The 16,608-nt window shown below is 38.8% G+C and overlaps 1 protein-coding gene across 1 annotated transcript; it reads right to left on the bottom strand.

Annotated features, from left to right (window-relative positions):
• Nucleotides 1–432: 432 nt before the first annotated feature.
• On the bottom strand, nucleotides 433–1,368 carry Or1l4 (olfactory receptor family 1 subfamily L member 4). The gene has a single exon (NM_001000394.1). It carries the CDS (start codon nucleotides 1,366–1,368, stop codon nucleotides 433–435), a length of 936 nt encoding a protein of 311 aa, NP_001000394.1.
• Between the last annotated feature and the right edge of the window lie 15,240 nt (nucleotides 1,369–16,608).

Genomic DNA, 16,608 nt, shown 5'->3' with positions numbered 1-16,608 from the left:
TTTTTAGATCATTGTCATCAATGCCACCTGTGAAGAAAATGTATAGAAAAGAAAGGCAATTGATGTCTTTTTTGTTTGTTGTTTGTTTTTTCTTTTTTTTTAAATCTTTTTTCTTTTGGCGATTGATGTCTTAGATCTTATATCAACTATGATAATACCCTGCTTTTACTCTCTTTTAAAAATATATTTATGAGGGGTGTGTGTGTGTGTGTGTGTGTGTGTCTGTGTGTCTGTCTGTGTGTCTGTCTGTGTGTCTGTCTGTCTGTGCATGAGTATGCTCATATATGTGATGGTAGCTGCAGAGGCCAGAGGAGGGTGTTGTTACATGCCACTGTGAGACACCTGGCATTGGTACTGAGAACTGAACATGTCCTCTGCAATAGCATGTTTTAAATTACTGAGCCATCTCTCTACTCCCTCATTTTGATCTTTCTATGCATGAACTCTGTCCATTAACTTCCTCAAACCTCCCTTCATATCTTTGTTCCTCAGACTGTAGATGAAAGGATTCATCATAGGTGTCACTACTGTATACATAACGGTGGCTATCCGGTCTTTCACCACTGAGTACATGGACAGGGGCCTAAAGTAGACATAGATGATACTCCCATAGAACAGAGCCACTACTGTGAGGTGGGATCCACAGGTAGAGAAGGCTTTCCACTTTCCAGCTGCAGAAGGGATCCTGAGCACAGTGACAATGATTCTCAGGTAGGAGAAGAGGATACATAGGAAGGGTGTCACAATGACAGCCAGGGTCTCAGTCATGACTACAATCTGACTGGAGGATGTGTCAGAGCAGGACAGCTTCAGCACAGGTTGAGTGTCACAGAAAAAGTGCTTAATAACATGGGAGGCACAGAATGAGAGTCGAGACATGAGAAGGACACGGAACAAGGCATGTAGGTGGGAGATGGTGCAAGAACCCAGAAGCATGAGGAGGCAGCGTTGTGGCCTCATTACCACATCATAATGTAAAGGGTTGCAGATGGCCACCAGTCTGTCAATGGCCATGGAGGCTAGCAGGTAGCTATCAGTGTTCCCCAAGGCCATGAAGAAGTACATCTGTACCAGGCATCCCACATAGGAGATAGTTTTTGTCTCTGAGAGCAAGTTCACTAACATCTTGGGCACAATGACTGTTGTGAAGCAGATATCCATGAATGACAAGTTGCTGAGGAAAAAATACATGGGGGTATGCATCCTGGAGTCAGAATGGATGGCTAGGATGATGAGCACATTCCCCACCACAGTGACCAAGTACATGACAATGAAGATGGCAAAAAGGGGTTTCTGCATCCAGGGATTGGAAGAGAGACCCAGTAAGATGAAGTCTGAGGTGCTTCTGCTGATACTCTGGTTGTTCATGTCTCTGTCTCAGGATAGATTTTGGAGAAGTTGTAGGAAAGATGTGAGAGGAATTTTCATCTGTATAACTTCTTCCCTAACCTCAAGCCTGTTTAAAAAACCTGCATTACCATTTATTATGATTTTGAAGCATATTTTTCTAAGATGACAGAGAAATATATTAAATGAATATCTAACAAAGAAACACAAAGTGACACCTCTGTTATTTACTAAATTACAAATTGAAGATCTCTCACTCCTTGTTAGTAATGTCTGTGTAAGCTAATTTACTTGATTTATTTTCATTTCTGTACATTTTTCTCAAGTGATTTCTTGACCAAGTCCTTAGCATTCTCATTTTCTTTTCAGAGTAAGAGGTTGTGCTTCCCTTGAAGTGTTTATTTTCTTACAAATATGTTCATTAGTGAGATCCTTCCATTTATGTTCTTCTTGCCATAGTTTTGGAGATGGTTGTTATAGCAGGGAAAGTAGGTGAATGAGCATCAGAACTCATTAATGTCCCATGAAATCTACAGAATTCAGATGAGATTTTCTTGTATCTAAAAAAGAAAAATTTACTAGCTTTTAGTCTTTATTTTAATTTTGTTTGTTTATTATAATCTGGAACCTTTAACTATGAACTTTTCCCCCTATGGGTGTCACTCATGACAAGTATTATAAGCTGGTACCTAGGTAATAATAGCATGTTTTAAAATATATTTTTTTTCTGATTACTAGATTACTTTGAAGCTAGACAGGGGTTATTGGACAGGAAGGAGATTTAACAGAATTCGTGTTATAAACCTGGAGGGAAGGGAGTAGAAAGATTTAATCAGGAATGACAGAAGAGGAATAGGGGAGGGGAAAGAGTGGGGAAAAGGTTAAACAAAACTAAGAATGAATGGGAACCTCCTATTCTATGATTCTATTAAAATCATAATTTAAAAATATTTGAACAAAGACACTGTGAAAGTATTAATAATGCTCTTCTCAGAAGCTAAGCATTATCAAATGAAAATGCTCACACCAGGTGTGAGATATCTCTATGCAAGTTCTGGGTCAAGAGATTTTTCAAGAATTACTGACAATCGCCAATGATTTTAATTTCCTACTAGAACTAGATCATGAAATCATATTTTTCAAAGACACTAACTAGTTGATTTTTAAGATACTGGGGAATAAAACACATCTGAATTTGAAGGCTTCTCCATCCTGAGTAGCTTTCACTTTAGGAAGAGTCATTAACAGTCCTACTTAACCTGGAGTCCACAACTTCCCATAATTACCTGCCGAGTAATAAATGGCTACCAGTGCAGTGATGGCATTGCTATTATAGGGGCAATCAGCTGCTCTCTGATTGGTTTTAAAGCCCACTGTATGGGAGGTACATATCTTGTACTGTAAACTTATTAAGAGCCTGTGGCGAGAAAGGTCATTGGAACCTGCTACTGTTGTTTTTCTAAATAATCATAAGTACAAATTTCTTTCTTAATGGCTAAACTTATATAGTAGTGTTACTCACATCCATCAGCAGAGAAACTTCTTTTTGTGGTGTGCAAGACTCACAGCTTTTCAAAGGACAGAGACTAGATGAACGCATAGCGATCTGGCTTAAACAAGTTATCTATTTTATACCTACCAAAGTTAGGGAACATTATGGGAGATAGAGGAGAAAGAATGTAAGAGTCAAAGGTAGGAGAAAAGTGCAGTGAAACAATGCCTTAAAGTTATAGCACAGATACTGTACCCTTGATGATGCTGTAGTTACCTGAACAAAGAATAGACCTGGGCAGTAACTAATAAGGGACTATTTGAAGCTATTGGGTACTCGGCAGGAGTCCTTTTCTTCAATGGGTTAGATGATAAGTTTCTCATGTTTTGGTAAATAACATTCCATTCACGGTCATACAAGCAACTAACAAGCTCAGTGGGTCAAAAACAAAAGGCCATCAAAGTATGAGATTATTGGGATTATTGGGAACAGGAAACATTTCAGTGAGATAGGGGCAAGGAGAGATAAAAGGGAAGTGAAAATGCACAAAACTCAGCACACATGCAAGAAGTTCCACTATGTTTATAGCAGCCTCTTTTGTGATAGTCAGAACCTGGAAACAACCCAGATGTCACACAACAGAAGAATGGAGGCAGAAAATGTTATTCATTCACACAATGGAATACTATCTAGCTATTAAGAATGAGGACATCGACCTGCGGATCCCGGCCCGCAGCAGCTCTCTGCTCCCAGACCCCGTGAGAGAGAGAGACCTCACCGCCTGGTCAGGTGGGCACTCCTGAGGCTGCAGAGCGGAAGAGACCACAAACACTGCTCACCCCTGCCCACATCCCTGGCCCAAGAGGAAACTGTATAAGGCCTGTGGGCTCCCGTGGGGGAGGGCCCAGGAGCGGCAGGACCCCTGCCTGAGACACCGCCGGAACCTGAAGGAAACAGACCGGATAAACAGTTCTCTGCACCCAAATCCCGTGGGAGGGAGAGCTAAACCTTCAGAGAGGCAGACAAGCCTGGGAAACCAGAAGAGACTGCTCTCTGCACACACATCTCGGACGCCAGAGGAAAAAGCCAAAGACCATCTGGAACCCTGGTTCACTGAAGCTCCCAGAAGGGGCGGCACAGGTCTTCCTGGTTGCTGCCGTGGCAGAGAGCCCGTGGGCAGCACCCCACGAGCGAACTTGAGCCTCGGGACCACAGGTAAGACCAAATTTTCTGCTGCAAGAAAGCTGCCTGGTGAACTCAAGACACAGGCCCACAGGAACAGCTGAAGACCTGTAGAGAGGAAAAACTACACGCCCGAAAGCAGAACACTCTGTCCCCATAACTGACTGAAAGAGAGGAAAACAGGTCTACAGCACTCCTGACACACAGGCTTATAGGACAGTCTAGCCACTGTCAGAAATAGCAGAACAAAGTAACACTAGAGATAATCTGATGGCAAGAGGCAAGCGCAGGAACCCAAGCAACAGAAACCAAGACTACATGGCACCATCGGAGCCCAATTCTCCCATCAAAACAAACATGGAATATCCAAACACACCAGAAAAGCAAGATCTAGTTTCAAAATCATTTTTGATCATGATGCTGGAGGACTTCAAGAAAGACGTGAAGAACTCCCTTAGAGAACAAGTAGAAGCCTACAGAGAGGAATCGCAAAAATGCCTGAAAGAATTCCAGGAAAACATAAATAAACAAGTAGAAGCCCATAGAGAGGAGACACAAAAATCCCTGAAAGAATTCCAGGAAAACATAAATAAACAAGTAGAAGCCCATAGAGAGGAGACACAAAAATCCCTGAAAGAATTCAGGAAAACATAAATAAACAAGTAGAAGCCCATAGAGAGGAGACACAAAAATCCCTGAAAGAATTCCAGGAAAACACAATCAAACAGTTGAAGGAATTAAAAATGGAAATAGAAGCAATCAAGAAAGAACACATGGAAACAACCCTGGATATAGAAAACCAAAAGAAGAGACAAGGAGCTGTAGATACAAGCTTCACCAACAGAATACAAGAGATGGAAGAGAGAATCTCAGGAGCAGAAGATTCCATAGAAATCATTGACTCAACTGTCAAAGATAATGTAAAGCGGAAAAAGCTACTGGTCCAAAACATACAGGAAATCCAGGACTCAATGAGAAGATCAAACCTAAGGATAATAGGTATAGAAGAGAGTGAAGACTCCCAGCTCAAAGGACCAGTAAATATCTTCAACAAAATCATAGAAGAAAACTTCCCTAACCTAAAAAAAGAGATACCCATAGACATACAAGAAGCCTACAGAACTCCAAAAAGATTGGACCAGAAAAGAAACACCTCCCGTCACATAATTGTCAAAACAACAAACGCACAAAATAAAGAAAGAATATTAAAAGCAGTAAGGGAAAAAGGTCAAGTAACATATAAAGGGAGACCTATCAGAATCACACCAGATTTCTCGCCAGAAACTATGAAAGCCAGAAGATCCTGGACTGATGTTATACAGACCCTAAGAGAACACAAATGCCAGCCCAGGTTACTATATCCAGCAAAACTCTCAATTAACATTGATGGAGAAACCAAGATATTCCATGACGAAACCAAATTTACACAATATCTTTCCACAAATCCTGCACTACAAAGGATAATAAATGGTAAAGCCCAACATAAGGAGGCAAGCTATACCCTAGAAGAAGCAAGAAACTAATCGTCTTGGCAACAAAACAAAGAGAATGAAAGCACACAAACATAACCTCACATCCAAATATGAATATAACGGGAAGCAATAATCACTATTCCTTAATATCTCTCAATATCAATGGCCTCAACTCCCCAATAAAAAGACATAGATTAACAAACTGGATACACGACGAGGACCCTGCATTCTGCTGCCTACAGGAAACACACCTCAGAGACAAAGACAGACACTACCTCAGAGTGAAAGGCTGGAAAACAACTTTCCAAGCAAATGGTCAGAAGAAGCAAGCTGGAGTAGCCATTCTAATATCAAATAAAATCAATTTCCAACTAAAAGTCATCAAAAAAGATAAGGAAGGACACTTCATATTCATCAAAGGAAAAATCCACCAAGATGAACTCTCAATCCTAAATACCTATGCCCCAAATACAAGGGCACCTACATACGTAAAAGAAACCTTACTAAAGCTCAAAGCACACATTGCACCTCACACAATAATAGTGGGAGATTTCAACACACCACTCTCATCAATGGACAGATCATGGAAACAGAAATTAAACAGTGATGTCGACAGACTAAGAGAAGTCATGAGCCAAATGGACTTAATGGATATTTATAGAACATTCTATCCTAAAGCAAAAGGATATACCTTCTTCTCAGCTCCTCATGGTACTTTCTCCAAAATTGACCATATAATTGGTCAAAAAACGGGCCTCAACAGGTACAGAAAGATAGAAATAATCCCATGCGTGCTATCGGACCACCACGGCCTAAAACTGGTCTTCAATAACAATAAGGGAAGAATGCCCACATATACGTGGAAATTGAACAATGCTCTACTCAATGATAACCTGGTCAAGGAAGAAATAAAGAAAGAAATTAAAAACTTTTTAGAATTTAATGAAAATGAAAATACAACATACCTAAACTTATGGGACACAATGAAAGCTGTGCTAAGAGGAAAACTCATAGCGCTGAGTGCCTGCAGAAAGAAACAGGAAAGAGCATATGTCAGCAGCTTGACAGCACACCTAAAAGCTCTAGAACAAAAAGAAGCAAATACACCAAGGAGGAGTAGAAGGCAGGAAATAATCAAACTCAGAGCTGAAATCAACCAAGTAGAAACAAAAAGGACCATAGAAAGAATCAACAGAACCAAAAGTTGGTTCTTTGAGAAAATCAACAAGATAGATAAACCCTTAGCCAGACTAACGAGAGGACACAGAGAGTGCGTCCAAATTAACAAAATCAGAAATGAAAAGGGAGACATAACTACAGATTCAGAGGAAATTCAAAAAATCATCAGATCTTACTATAAAAACCTATATTCAACAAAACTTGAAAATCTTCAGGAAATGGACAATTTCCTAGACAGATACCAGGTATCGAAGTTAAATCAGGAACAGATAAACCAGTTAAACAACCCCATAACTCTTAAGGAAATAGAAGCAGTCATTAAAGGTCTCCCAACCGAAAAGAGCCCAGGTCCAGACGGGTTTAATGCAGAATTCTATCAAACCTTCATAGAAGACCTCATACCAATATTATCCAAACTATTCCACAAAATTGAAACAGATGGAGCCCTACCGAATTCCTTCTACGAAGCCACAATTACTTTTATACCTAAACCACACAAAGACACAACAAAGAAAGAGAACTTCAGACCAATTTCCCTTATGAATATCGACGCAAAAATACTCAATAAAATTCTGGCAAACCGAATTCAAGAGCACATCAAAACAATCATCCACCATGACCAAGTAGGCTTCATCCCAGGCATGCAGGGATGGTTTAATATACGGAAAACCATCAACGTGATCCATTATATAAACAAACTGAAAGAACAGAACCACATGATCATTTCATTAGATGCTGAGAAAGCATTTGACAAAATTCAACACCCCTTCATGATAAAAGTCCTGGAAAGAATAGGAATTCAAGGCCCATACCTAAACATAGTAAAAGCCATATACAGCAAACCAGTTGCTAACATTAAACTAAATGGAGAGAAACTTGAAGCAATCCCACTAAAATCAGGGACTAGACAAGGCTGCCCACTCTCTCCCTACTTATTCAATATAGTTCTTGAAGTTCTAGCCAGAGCAATCAGACAACAAAAGGAGATCAAGGGGGTACAGATCGGAAAAGAAGAGGTCAAAATATCACTATTTGCAGATGACATGATAGTATATTTAAGTGATCACAAAAGTTCCACCAGAGAACTACTAAAGCTGATAAACAACTTCAGCAAAGTGGCTGGGTATAAAATTAACTCAAATAAATCAGTTGCCTTCCTCTATACAAAAGAGAAACAAGCTGAGAAAGAAATTAGGGAAACGACACCCTTCATAATAGACCCAAATAATATAAAGTACCTTGGTGTGACTTTAACCAAGCAAGTAAAAGATCTGTACAATAAGAACTTCAAGACACTGAGGAAAGAAATTGAAGAAGACCTCAGAAGATGGAAAGATCTCCCATGCTCATGGATTGGCAGGATTAATATAGTAAAAATGGCCATTTTACCAAAAGCAATCTACAGATTCAATGCAATCCCCATCAAAATACCAATCCAATTCTTCAAAGAGTTAGACAGAACAATTTGCAAATTCATCTGGAATAACAAAAAACCCAGGATAGCTAAAGCTATCCTCAACAATAAAAGGACTTCAGGGGGAATCACTATCCCTGAACTCAAGCAGTATTACAGAGCAATAGTGATAAAAACTGCATGGTATTGGTACAGAGACAGACAGATAGACCAATGGAATAGAATTGAAGACCCAGAAATGAACCCACACACCTATGGTCACTTGATTTTTGACAAAGGAGCCAAAACCATCCAATGGAAAAAAGATAGCCTTTTCAGCAAATGGTGCTGGTTCAACTGGAGGGCAACATGTAGAAGAATGCAGATTGATCCATGCCTATCACCCTGTACAAAGCTTAAGTCCAAGTGGATCAAGGACCTCCACATCAAACCAGACACACTCAAACTAATAGAAGGAAAACTGGGGAAGCATCTGGAACACATGGGCACTGGACAAAATTTCCTGAACAAAACACCAATGGCTTATGCTCTAAGATCAAGAATCGACAAATGGGATCTCATAAAACTGCAAAGCTTCTGTAAGGCAAAGGACACTGTGGTTAGGACAAAACAGCAACCAACAGATTGGGAAAAGATCTTTACCAATCCTACAACAGATAGAGACCTTATATCCAAAATATACAAAGAACTCAAGAAGTTAGACCGCAGGGAAACAAATAACCCTATTAAAAAATGAGGTTCAGAGCTAAACAAAGAATTCACAGCTGAGGAATGCCGAATGGCTGAGAAACACCTAAAGAAATGTTCAACATCTTTAGTCATAAGGGAAATGCAAATCAAAACAACCCTGAGATTTCACCTCACACCAGTGAGAATTGCTAAGATCAAAAACTTAGGTGACAGCAGATGCTGGCGAGGATGTGGAGAAAGAGGAACACTCCTCCATATTTGGTGGGATTGCAGACTGGTAAAACCATTCTGGAAATCAGTCTGGAGGTTCCTCAGAAAATTGGACATTGAACTGCCTGAGGATCCAGCTATACCTCTCTTGGGCATATACCCAAAAGATGCCTCAACATATAAAAGAGACATGTGCTCCACTATGTTCATTGCAGCCTTATTTATAATAGCCAGAAACTGGAAAGAACCCAGATACCCTTCAACAGAGGAATGGATACAGAAAATGTGGTACATCTATACAATGGAATATTACTCAGCTATCAAAAACAACGAGTTTATGAAATTCGTAGGCAAATGGTTGGAACTGGAAAATATCATCCTGAGTGAGCTAACCCAATCACAGAAAGACATACATGGTATGCACTCATTGATAAGTGGCTATTAGCCCAAATGCTTGAATTACCCTAGATCCCTAGAACAAATGAAACTCAAGACGGATGATCAAAAGGTGAATGCTTCACTCCTTCTTTAAATGAGGGAAAAGAATACCCTTGGCTGGGAAGAAAAAAAAAAGAAAAAAAAAGATTGAGGACATCATGAGTTTTGCAAGCAAATGGAAGAAACTAGAAACTATCATCCTGAGTGAGGTAACTCAGACCCAAAAGGACATGTATGGTATGTACTCACTAATAAGTGGATATTAGCCAAAACCAGTAGAGAATTACCAAGATATAATCCGCAGAACTCAAGAAGGCTAGCAATCTGAAGGGCCCAAGTGAGGAAGCCTCAATCCCACTTGGGAGGGAGAAGAAAGCAATCACAGAACGGGGGAAGGAAGGACCTGGGTGGGAAAGGCAACAGGGAGGGGAAGAAGGGAACATGGTCAGGTATTGGTGGGGGACTGGACTGAAGCCCTAGGGGCCAGCAGAAAGAAACAGGCAACCTCAGGAGGAAGAAGGTGGGGGGATCTTCTAGAATTTACCTGAGACCTGGGATGTGAGAAAATCTTAGGACTCAAAGGGAGGGACCTTAGATGAAATGCCCAACAGTGGGAAGAGGGAACTTGTAGAGCCCACCTCTGGTAGAAAGACAGGACATCAAGTGGAGGGATGAGATTGCCATCCCACAATCAAAAATTCAGATCCAGTATCGTTCTTGTCTGAAAGAACTGCAGGAACAAAAATGGAGACGAGCCTGAGGAAAAGCAGTCCAGTGACAGGGCCAAATTGAGATTTAGCTCAGGGGGAGGCCTTGACACTATTGCTGATGCTATGGTGTGCTTACAAACGGGGGCCTATCATGACTGCCCTCTCAAAGGCTCAAGGAGTAGCTGAGAGAGTCAGATGCAGATATTTACACACAATCAATGGACAGAACTGGTGATCCCTGTGGTTGAATTAGGGAAAAGCTGGAAGAGGTTGAGGAGGACTGTGATCCCACAGAAAGATGAGCAGTCTCAATTAACCTGGATCCCTGGGCTATTTCAGACACTGAGACACCAACCAGGCTGCATATACCAGGTGATATGAGGCCCATAATACATATACAGCAGAGGACTGCTGGGTCTGGATTCAGTCAGAGAAAATGCACTTAACCATCTAGAGACTTGGGGTCCCAGGGAATGGGAAGGTCTGGTAGGGTGGGAGTGGGGTGGGGATATCCTCTTGGAGACGGGGGAAAGGGGTGTCAGATGTGAACAGGGAGGGAGATAAAGTCTGGACTGTAAGAAAAGATTAAAGAATAAGAAAAATAAAGAATTAAAAAGGCTGTTATGAAGTTCTCATTCTAAACCTTCATGTAGTAATATAAAGTTTACTGTGTAAAAGTACAATCCACACTAATATTTAGGACACAAGACATAACACCTATTGGCAATGTGGAGCCATTTGGCTCAGATAACAGACTAAGACGGTGCACAAGAGAAATCTAAAGAAACATGAAGTCATAAATATTTAAAAAAATTGAAGCTGCCATACTTTGCAGGCAACGTGATGGTACAACCAGAAAAATATCGGAAAACAACTTGTAACCATCAAGAACTCACCAACTCACTCAAATTCACATCTGTCTAAAGACATTTGCAGGCTTTTTGAATTACAAAAATGTATTTGAAGAAATCATCAAAATGGCATAAAAAAGGCAGAGAATTAGTTGAGAACAAGCTGGAGGAAATGAAAGAATGCTTAAGAAAGAGCATAATGGAAGATCTAAAAAAAAAGTAGACATACCATAAATCTAAAAGGAAAGGATGGTAAGAACATAAACCTTCTCAAGTCATGAAAATTTAATGTATCTGTTAATGAGACCCCCAGAGAATTTTTAATGGAATTTGAGAGTTTTGGGCTAAGATTTACATAGAGGAGCAAATGCTTGAGAACAGACAAGATAATTCTGAAAATAAAATGTAATAACAACAGGAAACTTTCTTAATCATAAACTAAAGCACATAATAAAATGAATCAGTGAGGGCATAACCAGAGATAAATAATTGAACCACTGTAATGAACTACATATATCTGTATTTGTATGTGGAAAGAGATTTTCGTCTAGTTTTAGTAGATAATAATGATTACTTTCATAGCAACAGAAAACAGATAAAGTAATAATTACATCAGTGCTGAATCAGCTGACAATCAGCTGAATATTTGGAAAAAATGAGGCTATCTATCTAACTCATACATACACAGAAAGGTCGGAAAACTAAAGTAAAAGTAAAAATTCTAAATCATAAAATAAATTTTAGCCCCAATGAAAGAAGGATCTTTTGAGCTCCACAATGGGATATTAATCGAAGGAAGAAATGTGCTCTGGAAGAATGATAGAATATTGTTCTCTGAACATTGAACACTGTGCTGAAAGGGATCATGAGCAATGCTAAAACATAACCTCCTGATGGAAAACTCCTGAAACACACTAATGAACTAGTTCATCCCTACTGCTAATTAGAAAACACAAGTTAGACTGAATGAAATTTTCACCATTCAGAATTTCTTTCTGCATGCCTGAAGGGAAACAGGCCATATGAACACTGGAAATGATTGGGTAAATCAGAATCTCTCTGTTTCGATTCCATATCAGGAGTGTATGACTGTATTACTCCACCATTTTGCTTTTATTGAAAGTAGATCATTTTCTCACATAATGTTCCCTGATTGTGGTTTCCCCTCTCCACTTTCTTTCTCATCCATATCAACCCTTTTCTGTCTCTTATTAGAAACATAGAAGCTTGCATTATTTATCCAATAACTTTAAGATATTTATCCTGCTGAAGTAATCACATTTGTGTAGAACAAAGATTTGTATATATAGTTTTATTGGCATGTTTCCCATCATATCAAACAAAAAAAGCAACAAGCCAAAGAATAGGTTGGAGTCATTAAACTATTCACCACAATGTGAAATATTATATAAATTATTAAATAATTTATTTATGTAGTTATTTAAAATCATTTAATAATGTATAGCATATTCTTTTTGTTCAACATCATGCCAAGGGTATAAAGCAGTTAATACCTAACATTTATTAGTATGCAGTATACAGCAAATAAGTAACTAAAAGATTTTCATTAAAAATATCACTTTACGTTCTACAAGCCCTGAGAGAAACACACTGTTATACTACTATTTATAGACAAAAATTAGAGTTTGGGAAGGTTGAGTAATTTAGCAGTCCCTGTATCTGGAAGTTTTAGAGCTGGGTTTTGAATGCAGCCAGATATAAGGATGAAGCTTACCTTTCCTGGCTGAACTGGGTTATTTTGTTATTGTACTATCTGTAATTGTGTGTTCATTGATTAGTATATTTCTTCATGCCTTGGTCTTCATTTCCCTTCCATATAGATAATGGTGTACATACAGATATGTGATATGTGCAATTTCTACCTTGCAGTTTGGAGACTCAAAGACAATCCAGTGAGGCATTGACAAACATCTCTAACAAGTGACTATTATTTTCATTCACAAAGAAAACTAGGAAAATGATACATTGTTGATGGTTTTTCCCCATCAGAAGCTAGAGAAGATGAGGAAATGGAAATCATTTATAATCTTTTTAAATTCAGCACCTTACTGTAGGATCTCTCTCCCTCCATCCATCCATCCAAAAGAATATATATATATATATATATATATATATATATATATATATATATATATATATTCTTTTATCTCTGAGTTCCTCCCGAGTTCAGACTGATCACTCCTTGTGTTCTATTATATGACCTGGATTTGCCTTGGGCTTGGGTCATTAGGTCTCAGCTACCTGTATAATTTCTACACTTATTACAACGATGAATTAGAGCACCGTGGAAGAGATGTTTTTTGCTTAGAAATTTTGCTGTGTCCTCTTTTAAGCACTGAAATCTTCCTCTTCTGAGTGTTTGAAGAGTTCTACAGTTCATGTCATTTGGCTCCATAGAAGGTGGGATTTTTTTTGTCCAACTTATATTCCATTTACTTTTATTTGTGAGTTTTCCAGGGCAGATAAACCATCAGACTTCTTATCCAACACAATGTGCCTGTCTTTAAGTAACACTTATTCCTTCTGCCCCATTTCTGTTTCTGTTTTCTCCTCATCATAGTTTTCTAACTGCCTGACCTGTCACTCTCAGTCATGGAAAAATTAAAGTTGCGAGATGTCAGTTGTTTTGATGTGTATGTAGTTTAGTTGTAGTCATGCAGAATTCATAAATGCTACTGATAACATATAAAGAACATACATTGCCTTTTACACCATAGGGCAATGTGGCTTCTCAGAGACTGTTATTGACTGGTAGCCACAGATCTTTAATTTGTCTGCTCTTCCCCTCCACCACTTCTGTTTCACAAGATTGCAATCATCCAATTACAATCATCCACAGTTACAAAGAAAATGGGCTTAGAATCTTTGAAGGCTACCCAATCCTTTGGGGGGAGGGCTCTGATTTCACACCATGGAGTCAAATTTGTCTTCCTGTGTTTGCCAAAAAATGATCTAAAATTTCCACCCACAGAAAGGGATTTAGTTTTTATACTTCTCCATGTTCCAGGGAACAGAAATGAAGTTCTAATGGTGTGACTAGTCATGTGCTACAGAATTCAGTCCAGAATGGGCTGTCATGAGCTCTGCATTGCCTTTACTGTCTTGGGTTCATCACCCAGTTTCACAGAGAACACTCTAATTGTAGTGTAGTTGATGGGCCCTTTAAGGCTATCTCTCTGATGATGTCTTTCATATAGTTGGTGCTTCAAGGGTATCATACTTGATCAAAGTACAATATCATATGATTTACAGGGAAAGGTCATGTTTCTTGGCTTTTCAGATGGAATAGAGAAAATGGGACAGAAAAGGGAGAAGGATAAAATCTTTCCACTTTTAGCATTGCCAAAGACCCTGCTGACAGCTTACCTGTGGAAATCATAAGGAAATCCAGGGTCATGACCAGACTTGGAGGTCTACCAGGTAGTTAAGATTAGGATCAGAATATCTAAAGAAAGAACATTCTGAACTTATTTAGCTTTAGAGATGTAGTGAATCTGCCTACCATGGGAGTTGGTGACAGAAAGGAAACCCAGGGGCCAGGTCTATCTGCATGCCAGAGCCCTGAGAGGTTTGGCTCTGAAGTTCTCCCAGGAGGGGAGGACCTTTCTGAAACTCTCTCTATGAAGTACAGTATGTGGGTTTCAAAAGTGTCACTTGTAATACCTGACAAGGAAATTAGATCCCTATAACAGCAGAGTGGAGTGTAGTTATGCATATGTGTGTGCTTTCTGTACCTATACATTTCTACTTGTGCATGTCAGGGTTTAGGCTATACGTGTGCCTACCTGGGGAAGGGAAAAGTGAGGGCTTCTACTACTCTGAAATTTGCATCTGAGGGTACCATAATTGGGAGAAGGAATTGAAAGTTCATTCTTGCAAGTGAACTTGATAAAATTCTTCTGTTGGCTCCATATTTGAAGCTATATAGTTTCTCCAAATATTGTCTTTTCTAAAATATTTTATTACTTTAATTTATTAAGCTAGATAGTTCATATTTGAACCCCAATTTCTCAAATTGCTATGTGAATGAATCTGCCCAAATTATTTAACCCCATGAATGTATATTATCTTAATTTCTAAGTGGTATAAATAAAAAGTTATATAGGTATGTTATTTTTCTCTTTATTTTTCATTTTTTAAAAATGATAACTTACAAAGTAGATTCATAGCAAATCCACAGACCTCCTGCTCCTACTCATGGAGAGCCTGCCTCCCTGGCAACATCACTCGCATCATCATATGTATTGCAACAGATAAACTTATGCTGATACAGTATTACCACCTATTTCTAGAGTTTGTTCACATTAAGGTTCACCTTCAGTTTAAATTTGGTAGTTGGGGTCAGTGTATAAAGACATGTATGTAGTACTGCAGTGTACAGGATAGTTTCACTGCCCTAAGGAGTCCTAAATCCTGCACCAGTACACACCTCCTAGTTTCTTGGTTCCTGAGAACAACTTTCCTCTTTTTTTCTTTTTTTAATTGGATATATTTCTTTATTTCCATTTCAAATGTTATTCCCTTTCCTGGGTTCCTGTCCATAAACCCCTATTCCCCCTCCCACCCCCTCTTAGAGTTTGCTTACGTAGTGGATTTTGTTGATGGATCTCTGCATCCCTGGAATGAATCATATTTGACCATGATGGCTGATCATTTTGATGTGCTCTTGGATTCAGTTTGCGAGAATTTTGAGCATTTTTGTGTCGATATTAATAAGGGAAATTGGTCTGAAATTCTCTCTCTTTGTTGGGTCTTTGTGTGGTTTAGGTATAAGCATAATTGTGGCTTCATAGAAGGAATTGGATGGTGCTCCTCCTGTTCTATTTTGTGGAATAGTTTGCAAAGTATTCATATTAGATTTTCTTTGAAGGTCTAATTGGATTCTGCACAAAACCTACCTGGTCCTGGGCTTTTTTTGGTTGAGAGAATTTTAATAAGAGACTTTTAATAACGGCTTCTATTTCTTTATGAGTTATGGGATTATTTAGATGGTTTCACTGATCTTGATAATAACTCTGTTACTTGGTATCTGTCTAGAAATTGTCCATTTCCTCCAGATTTTCCAGTTTTGTTGAATATAGGCTTTTGTAGTAGGATATGAGGATACTTTGAATTCCCTCAGAATCTGTTGTTATGTCTCTCTTTTGATTTCTGATTTTGTTAATTTGGATACCCTCTTTGTGCCTTCTGGTTAATCTGGCTAAAGGTTTATCTACCTTGTTGATTTTCTCCAAGAAAATCCTCCTGGTTTTTTTGATTCTTTGCATAGTTCTGTTTGTTTCTACTTGGTTGATTTCAGCCCTGAGTTTGATTATTTCCTGCCTCCTACTCCTCTTGGGTGTATTTGTTTCTTTTTGTTCTAGAGCTATTAGGTGTGCTGTCAAGCTTTCTTCAGTTTCTTTTTGGAGGCACTCAGAGCTCTGAGTTTTCCTCTCAGCACTGATTTCATTGTGTTTTATAAATTTGAGTATACTGTGCCTTCATTTTCATTAAATTCTAAAACGTCTGTAATTTCTTTCTCTATTTTTTCCTTGACCAATTATCATTGAGTAGCATTGTTCAACTTCCATGTATATTTGGGCTTTCTGTCGTTATTGTTGTT

Source organism: Rattus norvegicus, chromosome 3, assembly GCF_036323735.1.
Source record: "Rattus norvegicus strain BN/NHsdMcwi chromosome 3, GRCr8, whole genome shotgun sequence".
Lineage (NCBI taxonomy): Eukaryota > Metazoa > Chordata > Mammalia > Rodentia > Muridae > Rattus > Rattus norvegicus.
Note: the sequence above shows the minus strand (reverse complement) of the source record. Positions and strands in the feature narration are given on the sequence as shown.

What these genes read in the sequence shown, in the direction of transcription:
- Or1l4 (NM_001000394.1), bottom strand. Translation starts at nt 1,368, where the DNA reads ATGAACAACCAGAGTATCAGCAGAAGCACCTCAGACTTCATCTTACTG.